This window comes from Budorcas taxicolor, chromosome 10 (assembly GCF_023091745.1).
Source record: "Budorcas taxicolor isolate Tak-1 chromosome 10, Takin1.1, whole genome shotgun sequence".
NCBI classification, from domain to species: domain Eukaryota; kingdom Metazoa; phylum Chordata; class Mammalia; order Artiodactyla; family Bovidae; genus Budorcas; species Budorcas taxicolor.
In genome coordinates this window covers 6,752,743-6,772,388 of record NC_068919.1, presented here as the reverse complement: position 1 = coordinate 6,772,388, position 19,646 = coordinate 6,752,743, and the positions used below count along the sequence as shown (strand labels likewise).

The window sequence follows — 19,646 nt, the reverse complement described above, 5'->3', positions numbered from 1 at the left end:
ACAGTATGATTCCTTGAGCTCTGTTCTTCTTTCTCAGTTCAGTTCAGTTCAGTCGCTCAGTCGTGTCCGACTCTGCGACCCCATGAATTGCAGCACGCCAGGCCTCCCTGTCCATCACCAACTCCCGGAGTTCACTCAGACTCAGGCCATCGAGTCCGTGATGCCATCCAGCCATCTCATCCTCTGTCGTCCCCTTCTCCTCCTGCCCCAATCCCTCCCAGCATCAGAGTCTTTTCTCAAGATTGCTGTAACTATTCAGGGTTTTTTGTGTTTCCATACACATTTTAAAACTATTTATTCTAGTTCCGTGCCGTTGGTATTTTGATAGGGACTGCAGTGAATCTGTAGATTGCCTTGGCTAGTGTAGTATTTTAACAATGTTAATTATCCCAGCCCACAGTATATCTCTATTTATTTGTGTCATTTTCAGTTTCTTTTCAATCAATGTCTTACAGTTTTCCATGTACAGGACTTTTGCCTCCTTAGGTAGATTTATTCCTAGGTATTTTATTCTTTCTGATGCAGTGGTAAACAGGATTATTTCCTTAGCTCTCTCTGATAGTTCATTGTTAACATACAAAAATACAACAGGTTTCTGTATATTAATTTTGTATCCAGCAACTTTTCTGAATTCACTGATGAGCTCTGGTAGTTTTCTGGTGGTGTTTTTAGTGTTTTCTATATATAGTATCATGTCTTTTGTGAACAGTGACAGTTTTACTTATATCTCTACAATTGGGATGCCCTTGATTTCTTTTTCTTGTCTGATTATTGTGGCTAGAAATTCCAATACTACGTGAATAAAAGTGGCAAGAGTGGTCATCCTTGTCTTGTTTGTGATCTTAGAGGAAATGCTTTCAGCTTTTCACCATGACTGTGATGTTAACTATGGGTTTGTCATAAATGGCGTTTGTTACGTTGAGGCATATTCTCTCTTTGCCCCCTTTCTGGAGTATTTTTTTTTAATCATAAATGGGTATTGAATTTTGTCAAAATCTTTGTCTCGTCTATTGAGATGACTGTATGATTTTTATTCTTCAGTTTGTTAATGTGGTGTATCACAGTGATCAGTTTGCAGACACTGAAATATCCTTGCAACTCCAGGATAAATCCCACTTGATCATGATTTACGATCCTCTTAATATGTTGCTGGATCCTGTTTGCTAATGTTTTGTTTAGGATCTGTGTGTCTGTGTTCATCAGTGATACTGGCCTGTAATTTATGGGACTTTTTTTGTGATATCCTGTCTGGTTTTGGTATCAGGGTGATGCTGGCCTTCTAGAATGAGTTTGAAAGTGTTCCTTCCTCTGCAGTTTTTTGGAATAGTTGGAGAAGGATAGGGGCTCACTCTTCTCTAAATGTTTGGTAAGATTCACCTGCGAAGCTCTCTGGTTCTGTACTTCTGTTTGTTGGGAGTTTGTTTGTTTGTTGTTTTAACATTTACATATTTGGCTGCACCAGGGCTTAGTTATGACTCGCAGGATCTTTGCCCTTTAGCTGCTGCCTGTGGGGTCTTTAGTTGTGGCCTGTGAATTCTTAGTTGTGGCATGTAGGATCTAGTGTCCAGGCTAGTTGATATTAGCATGGGCCCCCTGCATTGGGAGCATGGACCCTTACCCACTGGACCACCAGGGAAATCCTTGTTGGGAGTTTCGTGGGGTTTTTAAATGTTTGTTTACTTATTTGCCCACGTCGGGTCTTAATTGTGGCACGCAGTGCTTTACTCGTGGCAAGCGGACTCCAGTTCCCCGGCCCGGGATCACGCCCAGGCCCGCTGCATTGGGAGCATGGAGTCGCAGCCACTGGACAACCTGTAAAGTCCCCCTGCTGGGAATTCTTAAATTACTGATTCTGTCTCATCACTGGTGATTGGCCTATTCAGGTTTTCTATATATTTCCAGTTCAGTTTGGGGAGACTGTACATTTGTAAGAACTTGTCCATTTCTTCTAGGTTGTACATTTTATTGGCATGTAGTTGTTTGTGGTAGTCTCTTAAGATCCTTGGTATATCTGTGGTGTTGGTGATAACTTCTCTTTCATTTCTAATTTGATTGACTTGGGCCCTCTCCCTTTTTTCTTTGTGAGTCTGACTAAAGGTTTATCAATTTTGTGTATCTTTTCAAAGAACCAGGTTTTAGTTTTGTTGATCTTTTCTGGTTTTTTTTTTTTTTTTGGTCTCTATTTATTTCGGCTCTAATCTTTTTGATAGGTTTTTTTGTTCTTTGTTCTCTAGTTCCTTTAGGTGTAAGGTAGGTTGTTTGAGTTTTTTTCTTTTTCCTGAGGTAAGCTTGTATCACTATAAACTTGCCTCTTAGAAATGCTTTTTCTGTATCCCATAGATTTTGGATCATTGTGGTTTTATTTTCTTTTGTCTCTAGGTATTTTTTATTCCTTCTTTCATTTCTTCAGTGAACTATTGTTGGTTAGTAGCATGTTGTTTAGCTTCCAGTTGTTTGTGTGTTTTGCACTTGTTCTTTTTCTTCTTTTTAGTAGCTGATTTCTAGTCACTTAATATTGTAGTTAGAAAAGATGCTTGATATGATTTCATGTGCATTTTAAAGGTACATTCTTCTTTTTTTGGATAAATGGTCAAAATCCATTGTTTTCACCTGTTTAGTGTTTGGAGCAATGACAGAAGGCATTTAGTGGCCTCAGCACTTCTTCTTCCATTGCAGGTAAGGAGGGTTTAACATGCTGAGTAGGCCAGGTCTGTTCCATTAACACGTGAGGCTCTGTTTGGTCATAGGATTGAGCTCTAAGTCTGCCTAACCATTCCATGCTCCTTAGGCCGCCCTTGCTCCCTTCAGTAACAAGCACATATTGAGCACCGAGGGTGTGCTCGACAGTATGCCAGAGGGATATTTCTCATAAGTACTATCCCTTTTACTCCCCACAACTTAAAAATCTGGAGGTACTCAAAGAATTTAAGAATCCTGATTAAGATCTGGGACTTCAGAGCTTTTTCCCTATATTGTCAGGCACTATGTGAAGTGCTAGAAAATAAAACTTAGTATGATACAGATCTTTAGTAAAAACAGACACATTAATACATAATTTCATTTAAGTGGGTTTAGTGCTTGACAGAAATATAAGCACAGAGGTTATGGGGTCCTGTAGTAAGGTCATTACTTGAGCATCTCTGGGTGAGCATCCTGGAGGAAGGGGTGTTCAAGTCAAGGCTTGCTGGGTTAACCATAGTGAACCTAGCTTCTGGGATTATGTTATCAGACTGCTTTCGATCCCTGGGTCGGGAAGATACCCTGGAGAAGGAAATGGCAATCTACTCCAGTACTATTGCCTGGAAAATCCCATGGACAGAGGAGCCTGGTAGGCTACAGCCCATGGGGTTGCAAAGAGTCAGACACGACTGAGCGACTTTACCTTACCTTACCTGCTTTAGAACTCATTCTGGAGAAAGCAAAGACTCTTGGGCTCAAACAGTTCTGGCAGGTATTTGCCAGTCTGCCTCAGTCCAGCCCATTTTTATGTATGTATTTCTAAGCTCTGAACTTTGGGGCTGATAAACAATAGCTAAGTTTACAAGCAAACCAAGGGTGGAGGTGGGGGGGAGAGGAAACGTTGATGTTTAGACCTGACATGCTGTTAATCTAATCAGTTGCCTGTCTGCTTTCTTGAAAAGTACCATTTTACTTTTATGGCTTAATTTTATTAATGCAACACTACTTTTTTTATGTTGTAAAGTAGCAGGTACTGAATTAATATTTGTTGAGTAAATGAATGTATGAGAGAATTAATGATATATATCAGAGATCAACAGTTTTCTCCATAAAGAGACAGATAAGAAACATTTCAGGCTTTGTGAGCATAGATCTTTGTCAAAACTACTTGATCCTTTTGTAGCATAAAAACAGCCATAGATGTTAAGTAAATGCATGGTATCACTGTGTTCTAATAAAACTTTAGTCACAGAAAAGAGGGCAGCCCACATTTGGCTGCGAGTTTGCCAATACACAGTATACAACAGTGAGTACTCTACTGGAGTTACAATTTGCAAGAGATCGGTGCATTTTCTTCTTGTGAATTTGTGTGATTTTGAAATTCTGTGTTTACCTATGTGCAGATAACATACCAGGGAAAGGAACTTTTAAAGTATGTTTCTGAGGAATTACCCATGCCTCCAGACCCAAACTTGGTACCTCAACAGCATCAACGTTGTCTTCCAGGTATGTGCAGACCAAAACCTATTTCTTAGTTGTGGAAAATGACACCCTAATCCACTGAGAAGGCATTTCACTTGTCTTTTTTTTTTTCATTCAGGTTAAATTCACCTACTGTTCAGATAACCATTTTAAAGTGAACAATTCAGTGGCATTCAGTACGTTCATAATGTTGTACAATCACCACCTCTGTTCCAAAAGAGTTCCATCACCTCAAAAAGAAACCCATACCCATTCAGCAGTGACTTCCCATTCTCCACCCCCTCCTATCTGTGGGAACTCCTGGTCTGCTTCCTGTCTGGTGGATCTGCCTATTCTGAATATGTTACATAAATGGAATCCTAGCGTCTATGACCTTTTGTGTCTGACATCTTTCACTTAGCACAGTGCTCTCAAGCATCGTCTGTGCTGTAACATCTGTCAGCACTTCATTCCTTTTTATGGCTTCCATTATATAGATAATGGAATTTGTTTATTTATTTGTTTATTCATTCTTTGATTGACATTTGGGGTTCCACTTTCTGGCTATTGGACAGTGCTACTATTAACAGGTGTATACATATATTTGTATGTACCTGTTTTCAGTTCTTTTGGATATATACCAAGGAGTGAATTGCTATATTACTAATATATATTATTTATTTACTTTTTTGAGGAACAGCCATATGTTTTCCACAACAACTGAATCATTTTACATTCCTACCAGCTGTGTACAAGGGTTCCAGTTTTCCCACATTCCCACCAAAAATTATTTTCTGCTTGTTCACAGCACTCCATTTAAACTCCATTTAACTAAATTTCTAAAAGAATAACCCTTTCCTCACAGCTCCTTTCTCTGTGAATCTATGATGTACTTATTTTAGGTAGATTTCTTTTTGTTGGAATAAATTTATTTCACCTGTATGTAAACAAGGTATTTAATAGTCATGGCATTTAAAAAAATGCATATTAAATCAGATAAGTTTGACTACATCCCAGATATAAAAAAGTGCAGGGAAAGAAATGGACATATCAGCAATAAGATTTGTTTTTAAATCTGTACGTTATCCACGAGGCCCAAACAATAGCAGCGAATGCTTGAATGTCCCTAAAGTAGTGCCATCTGAAAGAAACCTATAATAGATCAGTTAAAACCCATCTCACAGTAGCAGCAGTTCATTTTAACAGTAGTATGGCAGAGAATACATATGAAAAATTCATCACAAGACAGCCAAGTCTTCAATAATGCGACTTCATGTAAAAACTCAACCTGCAAATAAAAATTGGTAAGGTAGATTTTTTTAAGTGTCATAAAAGGGAAATGGCTTCCCAAGTAGCACTAGTGGTAAAAGACTTGCCTGCCACCGCAGGAGATGTAAGAATCACCGGTTCCATCCCTGGGTTGGGAAGATCCCCTGGAGGAGGAAATGGTAACCTACTCAAATATTCTTGCCTGGGAAATCCCATGGACAGAGAAGCCTGGTGGGCTATGGTCCATAGGGTTGCAAAGAGTCGGACATGGCTGAAGCAACTTAGCACAAAAGGAAGAATGATATTTTTCCTTTCTTTTCAGGCATGATTTGATTAGTTTCCCATACTTTCTAAAAATAAATACTAGATACTAGAATAAAGCTTTGCTTATTAATGGAGACTGATACACTTCATTTGATGGAATAAACCTTCAGAAAACTGAGGAGAATGCAGTCTTCAGTCAGCAGTCAATTGCAGAGTTGTTGGAAAGACCAGCACACGTTTATGAAAAGTGGACGTAACTAATGCTGTTACCCTCCTCTACTGCAGCCTTCCCTCTTTTCCCCCCAGTGTCCCTGTCTTAGACCAGCTGGGGACAATATATGAGGAAAAGAGGTACAAAACAGAAATGATAATTCTGTAATAACCAGTCAAAAATCAAACAGGATTACTGTGACCAGGCCCCTAACCAGGGCTTCCCAGAGTCACTTGCTCCCTTACAACAAATCCAATAATTCAGCACGTTCCTAACTTTACACAGAGCCCTTTGTCTCAAGAACTGTCTTCAGAATAAGATGCATTTCCCCCAGTTTTCTAAGGATAGCCTCAAAAATGTTTCTCATTATTTTGGGGAAGCGCGTAAAATAAAACAGTTGTGAAGAAGTTAAAGGGTTTAAGGAACTGGAAGGAGTTGTGATTCATGGCCTTTGGTTCCTAACCCTGACTGCAGTTCTACCTAATCTTGGAGATGAGCCCAGGACTCAAGAGTTTTTAGAAGTGATTCTTAGGCAGCCAGCCTGACTGCTGACTCTGAATGACTAGTAGTATCTGATTTCTTATGCAGGTAATAATTTGAAAATTCTTTATATTCAGGCCTTCACTTTGATTCCAAAGCATCCCCACCCCAGGGCTTGCATACTCACATTCTCTGTCCCTTCCCCTCTCCCTGTTTCTGTCTCTCTCTGTCTCTCTCTCTCTCTCTCTCTCTCTCTCTCACACACACACACACACACACACACACACACACACGACACATACTTCTTGAAGGAAGATAAGCAAACCTTTCTCCTAGTTTTATCCTTGAGAGTCAAAGCAGAAATACAGGTTCTTCCTCATACTAGCAAGGTGGTCTGCTCCTCAGAGTCTCTAGCTCCAGGAGTGTATCCCCAGCCACACATCTCCTTTCTCAGAGGGCTCATAGATCACCTGCTAAGTGAGCATGAAACTTGAAAAACGGATTCTGCTTCTGTTGCTGGCAGTATAAACCGTTTCCTGTTACTAATTTCTCTCCAGAAATCCTGAATTTTCTTTCCTTTAGAAATTTCAGCTGTTAGCACTAATTTGAGAACTGCAGAGGCACCAGTATGCCAACTAGCATCTTGCTACCTTGATCTGGACCTAGGAATCTATAAAACAGGTCTGTAGGCTGCCGTTAAAGTTTTATTTAAACATTCCTTTAAAATTAAAAAAAAAAAAAAAAAAAAAAAAGATCATAATAAAAAAAAAATAATAAAAAAAAATAAAAAAATAAAAAAATAAAAAAATAAAAATAAAAAAAAAAAAAAAAAAAAAAAACATTCCTTGATTTAGGATTCTTTTGTACCTGGTTTTGTGGTACCTAAAAGAAATCAAAAGACCTGGCAAGTCAGAAAAATGTAAAGTCTCTAATGTTATTACAAGCAAGGTTGCTGTCTTATTTCTCCAGAGATATACAGATGACCAACAGGAACACGAAAGTATACTCATCATTGCTTATTGTTAGAGAAATGCAAATCAAAACTACAGTGAGGTACCACTTCATTGTTAGAGGTGGTCATCATTAACAGGTTTACAAATAAATGCTGGGGAGAGTGTGGAGAAAAGGGAACCCTCCTACGCTGTTGGTGGAAATGTAAATTGGTGCAGCCACTGTGGAAAACAGTGTGGAGGTTCCTTTAAAAATCAAAAGCAGAGCTGTCATATGACCCAGCAATCCTACTCCTAGGCATGTTGCTGCTGCTGCCAAGTCGCTTCAGTCCTGTCCGACTCGGTGCAGCCCCGTAGACAGCAGCCCACCAGGCTCCCCCGTCCCTGGGATACTCCAGGCAAGAACACTGGAGTGGGTACTCCTAGGCATACATCTGGACAAAACTATAATTCAAAAAGATACAGGCACCCCTGTGTTCATAGCAGCACTATTTACAATAGCCCAGACATGGAAGCAACCTAAATGTCTCCTGACAGCTGAATGGATAAAGAAGATGTAGTAGGGGCTTCCCTGGTGGCCCAGTGGTTAAGAATCCATCCTGCAATGCGTGGGATGTGGATTTGATCCCTGGTAAGGGAACTAAGATCCCACATGGCGCAGGGCACCTAAGCCCTCATGCTGCAACTAAGACCTGATGCGGTTAAATAAATACATTTTTTTAAATAAAGAAGGAATGGTGTATATGCATAATGAAATACTACTCAGCCATAAAAAAGAATGAAATAATGCCATTTGCTGCAACGTGAATGGACCTAGAGATTATCATGCTAACTGAAGTAAGTTAAACAGAGAAAGACACATCACATACCACATGATCCCACTTGTATGTAGGATCTAAAATATGACACAAGTGAACTTATTTATGAAACAGAAACAGATTAACAGACATAGGAAACAAGCTTACGATTACCAAAGGGGGAAGAGGTTTGGGGGGAGGGACAAACGAGGAGTTTGGGATTAACAGATACAAACAGCTAAACGTAAAATAGATCAACAGCAAGGTCCTACTGTATAGCACAGAGAGCTATGTTCAGTATCTTTCAGTAAACCACAATGAAAAACATACAATGTGTAACTCAATCACTTTGCTGTACATTAGAAACTAATACATTATAAATCAACTATACTTAAAAAAAAGAAGTGATGGCCCTTCACATTTTCTCATCCAGAAATTTAAGAGAACTATTTCTCTTTACCCCTCATCCAGTTTACTTCTGTTATATACATATCATTTTGGATTCATGGTATCAAGAAAATCCTGAGTCTTGAAGATAAGAGATAATATGACTTTGTTCAATAAGTCAGAGATAATGGAAGAACTTTTTATTTTTTCGAGTTCTACACAAAAACTAGTTAACTTGGCAACACGAGGCAACATATTGATAGACTACAGGGTGTTAACATGTGGTATATTAACACATTTTAGGGTATATGTTAAGTCTAATAAAAGATTTTAAACATACCAAAGATAACCTTTAAAAATGAAAATTCTGTTGATGAAATATTGATTGAATCCCTGAAGTATTTATCTCTAAAGTCCTTTTAAGCTTTAAAATGGAGTGAGTCTGTGGTGCATTTTCCCTTAAAATTTCACAGCTTCCTCCCAAGCCTCTCTCTCCACTGCGTACTTGGCTATAGTTCCCTTTTGTGTTATTGAGGGACTCTGCATTGATATTTCAGTATATATTGGAATAGGAAAAAAGGAACATTCCCAAAACTTCTTCATCATTTGTGAACACTGTGTATAAACATATTGATATACTTTTCATAAAGTTCTCTGAAAAAGCATTATGTTAATATAGATCACATTTCATCATTTACCTGGAAAGTCAATTTTATATGTTTATGTCCCCTCTCACCATAGTACCGAGACACTCAGAACACCTGAAGCTCAGTGTATTTATCTAAGCAAAACAAAAAGGTGTCTCCTGAGGCCTTTTCTTTTCCCAAGCTATCATGTAATGCACACTGATTATATAACTTATAATTTTCTTTCATGAGGATCTAACATTACTAGTTCATTTGGAAATAGAACACAATTTTTCTGTTCTAAAAAGTAGACATTTTTGTTTTGAAAAGTCTTTGACATGTGTGCAATCTGTTGTAAATACATGACTTTAAAGAAAGAGTTTTATTCATTTTAGTGCTGTTATTGTGCTTCATTTCTCTGTAAAAGAATATGTAATAGAAGACAAACATTCACAGGTGCTTCTGTTTGATGTGGTTAAAGTTAAACACCCAAGGAAGACGGTTGTCTGATAAGAGAGCAGTGGGTGTTTCTTTCAGCTCCTATTTAAACTCTTTTGATTCTTCTTCACTATTTTAACAGATCATTTTTTTTCTCACCCTGGTAGTTTACATCTACTGATAGAGGAAGAAAGAGAAGAAAACAAATGATCTGTTGAGCACTTGCCATGCGCCATCCCGCTGCTGGATTATGTTACATACATTAGGGTAGATAGGAGCTTCTTTTCAGGATGTGAACTCCAAAGTTCACATCTGTATGACAGACACACAGAAAACCCGAACACCTTACATGTACAATCAAGTCCTTCAAACCCAGTTCAGCTTAAGGAACTGCCTGTTAGTTTCAGTTTTCCCCTGAACAATGAAGGCCTAAATAGTTTTAAACTTCTAAATATTATGATAAAGTCTGTTTCTTGATTCCAGTCCAGTTTTCACAGATGGCTTTTGATTTTATCAGTGTAGTGAAAGTCGCTCAGTTGTGTCCAACTCTTTGCGACCCCATGGACTGTACAGCCCATGGAATTCTCCAGGCCAGAATACTGGAGTGGGTAGCTGAGCCCTTTTCCAGGAGGTTGTCCTAACCCAGGTTTCCTGCATTGCAGGCGGATTCTTTACCAGCTGAGCCACCAGGGAAGCCCTTCAGTGTAAATATATGCCAAATTATTAATTTAGTTTTAGATATCCAATCATATAATACTCTATCACCATATGTATCCTTTCACTTCACTTCAGTTGCTCTCCATATCCGACTCTTTGCGACCCCATGAATTGCAGCACACCAGGCCCCTCTGTCCATCACCAATTCCCAGAGTTCACTCAAACTCCCATCCATTGAGTCGGTGATGCCATCCAGCCATCTCATCCTCTGTCGTCCCCTTCTCCTCCTGCCCGCAATCCTTCCCAGCATCAGAGTCTTTTCCAATGAGTCAACTCTTTGCATGAGGTGGCCAAAGTACTGGAGTTTCAGCTTTAGCATCATTCCTTCCAAAGAACACCCAGGACTGATCTCCTTCAGAATGGACTGGTTGGATCTCCTTGCAGTCCACGGGACTCTCAAGAGTCTTCTCCAACACCACAGCTCAAAAGCATCAATTCTTTGGCACTCAGCCTTCTTCACAGTCCAACTCTCAGATCCATGCATGACTACTGGAAAAACCATAGCCTTGACTAGACGGACCTTTGTTGGCAAAGTAATGTCTCTGCTTTTGAATTAGGATCCTTCATTTATCAGAAGGCATTGAACTTTGCATTTAAATAGCCATAATAGAATTTTTCCCCATCATAACTAGAGCAGATGTATTTTTACAGTCTATTAAAATTATTCTTAATCATTTCCCTTTGATTGGAATTATATTTCTGATTCAGAATGAGAATGTATACATAAGTATATTCATTTTCATTTTTAACTAGAGTAAGTGATGTTTCATCCCATAATCTTAATGAAGTGTAGAATGCTTCATTTGTAAGCACAAGTTCTTGAAGTCTCAGTTCAATAATTTTAAAGTTAGAAGTGAACTTTTAATACATCAACTGGTCTTGTACCTGTTTTACAGGTAATGAAGCTTGAGAGCAAGAGAAGTAAAATGGGTTAGGGGTGTGTCTGAAGTGAACTATCAGTTAAAATAATGAATCAGATTATTTTTTTGGTTTTGACATATCAAGAGAACTAAAAAAAAAAAAAACAGGAAAAAGAACAGTAAAAGTTAAAATTATTTTTAAACTAGTTTATCATTTTTGAAGTGCCAGTTTCGGCAACTAGGTAACATGAATAGTTGCATGAGCCCATTCCTTTGCCTACTAGTGAATCTAGAATTCAGTCTGAGCAGACTTGTGCAGAGTAGCTAACATGGAGTGATACTACTTGAAGGAGATTTATTTCTCCCTACCCTGTCCATGGGCAGAATGTCTCCTTAGCTGTGCCTTTCCTGTTGGAGATTAGGGTCAAGATGAGCCAAAGACCCAATTAAATGGCTTTCTTCCTGACTGTACTGGGTGGCTAAATGTGCAACTGTTCAGAAATTTCATTTGCTGGTCTCAGAGGGCACTGACTTTGTCTAGGGAATCTACCTCAAGTAAAAGTGAAAATTAAAGGGAGAAGGGCTCCTACCTACCAGTGGGGTGATTCGGTAGTTTTCACAGTGCTGATGGAATAAATTTTTTGTCACAAGGCTACAAATAGATGTCCTTGGTTATCATTGCAAAGAAGACAATTTCTTGACCAAAGAACGAATTAAGTTAGTGTTTCTCAGGGTTCTGATTACTCCTTTCCTCACTCACAAGAATTCTTTCAGTGATAGAACTTTTAAGATCCTCGTATTCCTCTTTGTTTCTTGGAGGCTTCAGGACCAGGAGGTGTCGGGCCCCTTAAGCAGAACAGAACTTCTGAGCACTAGTCCACACGTTAATCCTCCGCACAGTGAAGACTGGGAAGATGAATAGTAGATCCCGCCAGACGGCTTAGGCTGCACGTGTGGGTTTGCTCCTGGTGTTACAGCATCCTGCCTGTGAGTTCACGTCACCGCAGATCACAGCGGCCACGGCACAGGAACAATTGCTGCTGGACCCAGAGTAGAATCACTTCCTATAAAGTATCTTATGTTTAAGCATTTCACATGCAGTATCTGAATCTTGCTGCTTCATTCCCTCTCAGCTACCACCTCCAACATGACTGTCTCGGTTAGAGTGGAAGCAAAACTCCAGTGTCTGGGAGCTTCCGGTTTGGAAGCAGGTCTTTTAAGTATGTCCTTCGTGCTTTATGTGTTCCCATCCTTCCAAACTGGCCCAGAGCTTGATGGGACTAGTAAGGCTCGTAGTAAGAGTATAGACTGCACGGGTGAGGCCAGACTTGTTTTCTTTTCTAAGTGCCTGTATTTTGTGCACCCTATTAAGTACCTACTAAGTAACAGTGAATGTATTGAATACTGTAAGTGAGTTATTAAATTTTAAAAATCTCAATCCCAGTTTCCCACCTACTTGGATTCTTTCCTTTTCTTGTCTCACATGGTTGTGCAAAGAGTAGAGTATTGAAAATTGATGGACAAATGTGCGCTATACTGTCAACACAGAACCAACTACAGAAGGCGGTAATATACCTTGGGTTGTTATGGTTAGTTACCAGGGTAGGAGGGGAGGTGGAACAGGGGGACGGTTTCAGGAAAACCATGCCTACAGGCCGAATTCAAAGTATAGATAACAGTAAATAAATATAGAAAGAACGAAGGGATGGAGCCAAAGCAAAAACAATACCCAGTTGTGGATGTGACTGGTGATAGAAGCAAGATCCGATGCTGTAAAGAGCAGTATTGCATAGGAACCTGGAATGTCAGGTCCATGAATCAAGGCAAATTGGAAGTGGTCAAACAAGAGATGGCAAGGGTGAACGTCGACATTCTAGGAATCAGCGAACTAAAATGGACTGGAATGGGTGAATTTAACTCAGATGACCATTATATCTACTACTGCGGGCAGGAATCCCTCAGAAGAAATGGAGTAGCCATCATGGTCAACAAAAGAGTCCGAAATGCAGTACTTGGATGCAATCTCAAAAATGACAGAATGATCTCTGTTTGTCTCCAAGGCAAACCATTCAATATCATAGTTATCCAAGTTTATGCCCCAGCCAGTAATACTGAAGAAGCTGAAGTTGAACGGTTTTATGAAGACCTACAAGACCTTTTAGAACTAACACCCAAAAAAGATGTCCTTTTCATTATAGGGGACTGGAATGCAAAAGTAGGAAGTCAAGAAACACCTGGAGTAACAGGCAAATTTGGCCTTGCAATACGGAATGAAGCAGGGCAAAGACTAATAGAGTTTTGCCAAGAAAATGCACTGGTCATAGCAAACACCCTCTTCCAACAACACAAGAGAAGACTCTACACATGGACATCACCAGATGGTCAACACCGAAATCAGATTGATTATATTCTCTGCAGCCAAAGATGGAGAAGCTCTATACAGTCAACAAAAACAAGACCAGGAGCTGACTGTGGCTCAGATCATGAACTCCTTATTACCAAATTCAGACTGAAATTGAAGAAAGTAGGGAAAACTGCTAGACCATTCAGGTATGACCTAAATCAAATCCCTTATGATTATACAGTGAAAGTGAGAAATAGATTTAAGGGCCTAGACCTGATAGATAAGAGTGCCTGATGAACTATGGAATGAAGTTCGTGACATTGTGCAGGAGACAGGGATCAAGACCATCCCCATGGAAAAGAAATGCAAAAAAGCAAAATGGCTGTCTGCGGAGGCCTAACAAATAGCTGTGGAAAGAAGATAAGTGAAAAGCAAAGGAGAAAAGGAAAGATAGAAGCATCTACATGCAGAGCTCCAGAAAATAGCAAGAAGAGATAAGAAAGCCTTCTTCAGCAATCAATGCAAAGAAATAGAGGAAAAGAACAGAATGGGAAAGACTAGAGATCTCTTCAAGAAAATTAGAGATACCAAGGGAACATTTCATGCAAAGATGGGCTCGATAAAGGACTGAAATGGTATGGACCTAAAAGAAGCAGAAGATATTAAGAAGAGGTGGCAAGAATACACAAAAGAACTGTACAAAAAAGATCTTCATGACCAAGATAATCATGATGGTGTGATCATTAATCTAGAGCCAGACATCCTGGAATGTGAAGTCAAGTGGGCCTTAGAAAGCATCACTACGAACAAAGCTAGTGGAGGTGATGGAATTCCAGTTGAGCTGTTTCAAATCCTGAAAGATGATGCTGTGAAAGTGCTGCACTCAATGTGCCAGCAAATTTGGAAACCTCAGCAGTGGCCACAGGACTGGAAAAGGTCAGTTTTCATTCCGATTCCAAAGAAAGGCAATGCCAAAGAATGTTCAAACCAGCACACAATTGGACTCATCTCACATGCTAGTAAAGTAACGCTCAAAATTCTCCAAGCCAGGCTTCAGCAATACGTGAACCGTGAACTCCCTGATGTTCAAGCTGGTTTTAGAAAAGGCAGAGGAACCAGAGATCAAATTACCAACATCCGCTGGATCATGGAAAAAGCAAGACAGTTCCAGAAAAACATCTATTTCTGCTTTATTGACTATGCCAAAGCCTTTGACTGTATGGATCACAATAAACTGTGGAAAATTCAGAGAGAGATGGGAATACCAGACCACTTGACCTGCCTCTTGAGAAATCTGTATGCAAGTCAGGAAGCAACAGTTAGAATTGGACACGTAACAACAGACTGGTTCCAAATAGGAAAAGGAGTACGTCAAGGCTGTATATTGTCACCCTGCTTATTTAACTTATATGCAGAGTACATCATGAGAAACGCTGGACTGGATGAAACACAAGCTGGAATCAAGATTGCCGGGAGAAGTATCAATAACCTCAGATATGCAGATGACACCACCCTTATGGCAGAAAGTGAAGAGGAACTAAAAAGCTTCTTGATGAAAGTGAAAGAGGAGAGGGAAAAAGTTGGCTTAAAGCTCAACATTCAGAAAACGAAGATCATAGCATCCGGTCCCATCACTTCATGGGAAATAGATGGGGAAACAGTGGAAACAGTGTCAGACTTTGTTTTTTTGGGCTCCAGAATCACTGCAGATGGTGACTGCAGCCATGAAATTAAAAGACGCTTACTCCTTGGAAGAAAAGTTATGACCAACCTAGATAGCATATTCAAAAGCAGAGACATTACTTTGCCAACTAAGGTCCATCTAGTCAAGGCTATGGTTTTTCCTGTGGTCATGTATGGATGTGAGAGTTGGACTGTGAAGAAGGCTGAGCGCCGAAGAATTGATGCTTTTGAACTGTGGTGTTAGAGAAGACTCTTGAGAGTCCCGTGGACTGCAAGGAGATCCAACCAGTCCATTCTGAAGGAGATCAACCCTGGGATTTCTTTGGAAGGAATGATGCTAAAGCTGAAGCTCCAGTACTTGGGCCACCTCATGTAAAGAGTTGACTCATTGGAAAAGACTCTGATGCTGGGAGGGATTGGGGGCAGGCAGAGAAGGGGACGACAGAGGATGAGATGGCTGGATGGCATCACGGACTCGATGGACGTGAATCTGAGTGAACTCCGGGAGATGGTGATGGACAGGGAGGCCTGGCGTGCTGCGATTCATGGGGTCGCAAAGAGTCAGACACGACTGAGCGACTGAACTGAACTGAAAACATAAGAGCTCAGCTCTAAAAGCCCTGAAGCCAGGAGGCTTGCAGAGTGAGCCCAGACGCGGAGCCACTGAGGAGACTCGTAATTCTGTCTGTAGCTGTGTCCTCAGCTGCTGTTAATAACAGATTATTATTATTTCTCAGAAGACTGATAATACATCTCATGATATATTTTTGCTCATTTTATGTACATATAGTATACTACATATATATTTAATTTTTTATGAAAAGAAAAAGTGAAGAGTTATTAAAACATTATATACTGGCATTCAGGCTTTCAGATATGCTTTCATATGTGGCATGGAGAAAAGGTTTGTTCAGCTTCAAAAAAGGAAGGAAAGTTAGTGACACTCTTTGTCTGTAACTTTGCTGAATGTGACTTGTCTAGAATGATTCAAATGTTTTTGAAGCTTGTACTGTTATGTACTAGGATAATGTAGCAATTGTATAGTTACATAACACAATTCAAACCAGGATCGTACATTTGAAATTAATCTGCTGCATTCTTACATTTCCTTACCTGGGGCTTACTCTGTTTAGCTCAGTTTTCTGTATATTTGCGTGTTTTTTGTTTGTTTGTTTTGTTGCTCGCCTGGTCCCAATGTATCGAGAAGTAGATAACAACAAAGAAACTTGGAAGCGTTAGAAGTTGTGGTCAGCCACAGTTCCGGCGCCTGGCAGCACGGCTGGAATGAAATGGGTGGGAGTGAGTGGCGGACGGAGCTGAGAGTTCCCTGGTGCAGAAGAGGAGGCAGGGGAGAAGGGAGAGGCAGCAGAGGGCGAGAGGCAAAGGCGATGAGAGCAGGGGTTTTGTAGAGTGACCTCTGATTTTTCCAGTCTGGTTATTGTGGAAAAGAGGCTGTACTGTGAGAAACGAGGAGCTGTCCTTAATACTGTGGTCCTTAATACTGCATTTTGTGGTGTGATAGTGTGTTCCCAGGACTTCTGTCCATGGGTTTACCAAGGAAGTGGCACCGCCCATTACCACGGAGCCCCTTGCAGTTTTCCTAAAGTCCTGTGATTACAGGAAATTCAGAAGCAATTCTAATTACTAACAGTATGCTAACAGTGAGAAGTGGATCTGGGAGTGGGATTTTGGCTGCCATGACCTCTGTCCCTTTGAAAGAGAAGCCATGTGAACAGCTACTAGCTAGACTATCAACCAAATAACCCTTGTGGATACTGTCACAGCGAACCTGTTGAGAAAGTGGTACATCAAAACCAGCACACCCTACTGACTTTACTGATAAAGTCAGCACTGCTTGAAACAAACAAACAAAAAACAACAACAAAAAGAGGAGATGGGCCTAAAATGGTCCCTTTCTCTCAATTTATTACAGCCCATGAGGGAGAGAGAAACCCAAATCATCTCCAAGCAAAGCTCGTTTAGAGTGCAAAGCAATGTTGAATAACACTTTACAGTTTTACAGAAAGCTTTCACATTTCTTACTTCCTCATTTGACAATGGTGATGAATGATGGGAATGGTAAAGCAAAAGGAAAAGAATGTTTAACACTCAGTTCAGTTCAGTCGCTCAGTCGTGTCCGACTCTTTGCGACCCCATGAATCGCAGCACGCCAGGCCTCCCTCTCCATCACCAACTCCGGGAGTTCACTCAGACTCACGACCATCGAGTCGGTGATGCCATCCAGCCATCTCATCCTCGGTCGTCCCCTTCTCCTCCTGCCCCCAATCCCTCCCAGCATCAGAGTGTTTAGCACTAGCATTACTTGGTTGAAAACCCCACTTCTAGGGGTTAATAGATTAACAGACGTCCATCTGAAAACACTGTCTTTCAAACACTTCAGGTGTGTCATCTCTGCACCCCAGATTTGGGCCCCTCTGTTTCGAGCATGTCAGCTGGGAAAATGGGCAGGTCACTCCCCTTGAAGCTACTGCTGCTTATCACCCTGCAGGTCTGTTGGTGACCTTTGCTGTGTGAGCACTGTACTGATCCTTTCTGGTTATGCCCATTACAGATAAGATAAAGCTCAGCAGGTGCTCCCAGCCATCTTTCACAAGTGCCCCTGTTTGGATCTGTGACTTTCAAGGCAAGGCCCACTCAATGGACAGAGGAAATAGGTCTTTTGTGTATACAAGCCCATCCTTGCTCTTATGAAACTAAGATAATATTAGCAAAATGAACCTAAGTACATATTTAAACTTATGTCCATGAGTTTTCCTTGAAAGAATGCTCTCCACTTTCAGCTTTGGTGGGATACCTTGCCTCAGATAGACAGCTTTGTCTACAACAAAGCTGCTAATAAAGGAATTATTTTGTTTACGTATGGACCATGTGTAATAAGGTTTAAATTCTTTGAGTCATATGTAACAGATTAAAACCCAAGTCAGACTGCCTTAAAACCCCCTAAAAAGAGATTTTGTTGGTTCGTGTACCAGGAATAGGTTTTCCTAAGCCCGGGTTCAGACAGCAGACTGTCTGTGGGTTTACCAAGGAAGTGGCAGCGCCTGTGTCTCACTTTCTCACCACTCGTGTTTCTCACTCTCCATTTCTTAGCTCCCTTGTAACAGCCTCTCCTCTCCTCATTCCAGAGCTCCATGCTTTCAGATCCAAATCCAGAGGGGAAGAGCCTGGAGGTGACTCTCTTCTAGAAGGTGAAGCAAAGATCTCATTGCATGTAATCTACTCTGAATGGGTCATGTTCTTACCATGAATCAATACCTGTTCACTAATTGGGTTACATCTAGACCAATCAGATTGATGTTGGAAAGCAGAGACATTGAATAATGACCCCTGAACGGAGAAGAAACTTGAAGACCAAAACACTAAGCAGGCAACTCCTTAAAGTACAGTTGTGAAATGTTTATTGTGGGTAACTTACACACAGGTGGGAGCGATCAGGAGATGATCCAGAAGCATTCACAGCGGTACTGCATGCCTCTGCAGAGGGTAAGGAGGACTTGAAGGGACCAAAGCTAAGGACAGAACCTGACTACTAGGGAGAAGCCTGGTTGGGCCACGCTGATGGAACTCCCCGCCCTTCCCTGGGGGTCTCACGACCATTTACCATACCTCAGCAAAAGGCATTCTTCCAGTTTTCACATCAGTTGAAAGCAAGGGTAAGGCAAGATGTTAGGGCGTTTATCTGGCTTGGGCACATTCCTTGAGTGAGTGAGTGGTAGTTGCTCAGTCCTGACTCTCTGCAACCCCCTGAAGCCTGCCAGACTCTTCTGTCCATGGAATTCTCCAGGCAAGAATACTGGAGTGGGTTGATAGGCACATTCCTCAGGAGCAGACTAAGGTGTGGTCGTGCAGAAAGGGGAGGGGATGGACTGCAGACCTAAGATGGAGCTGACAAAAGGCAGGCAGTGTGGTTCAGCCACACAGTTGAGAGCAATTTCACCAGAAGCACCTGGGCCAAGTGTGACAGGAAAGGATCGTCCTCCAGAGGCAAATTAGTGTGGGATCACCACTAGAAAGATAAATGAGTCCTAGTTATTAGAAACCCCAGATATCTATGCACATGGGTAACTGTGTAAACATTTGTACTGCTTAGAATTATGAGCAGAGCTCTCGGACTTAACAGCGTGTCTATCTGAAACTGCCTGGCCGAGGTCACACAGACGCATATTGGTGCTATCCCTGGAATAAGATTCAATTAGCTGAATGAGTTACAGGTCATATAGCCAGTCTCCAAGAAAGGAATCTCGGAGACTGGCAGGGAGCTTAAAGAAGCCAGTTTTAGACTCATTGATTCAGATGGGCAGAGCCGAAAGGGACCCCGTGGGTCATCTCCTCTCACCTCTCAGAGGAGGTGGAAGTCTAGAGAAGCCATATAACTTGTTTGAGGTCACAACCAAGTTTGTGTGACCTAGAAAACTGATCACCCATCTTCCAGCCTAACAATGTCTTCAGTAATAAATAT

The 19,646-nt window shown here is 40.9% G+C and overlaps 1 protein-coding gene across 1 annotated transcript in view; it reads left to right on the top strand.

Annotated features, from left to right (window-relative positions):
• The window catches only part of ANKRD31 (ankyrin repeat domain 31), a 135,039-nt gene that overhangs the window by 114,843 nt on the left and 550 nt on the right, over positions 1-19,646 (top strand). The window contains 3 exon segments of the mRNA XM_052646829.1: positions 4,083-4,213; positions 13,878-13,907; positions 14,409-14,419. Of these exon segments, the coding sequence (XP_052502789.1) occupies positions 4,083-4,213; positions 13,878-13,907; positions 14,409-14,419 (172 nt within the window).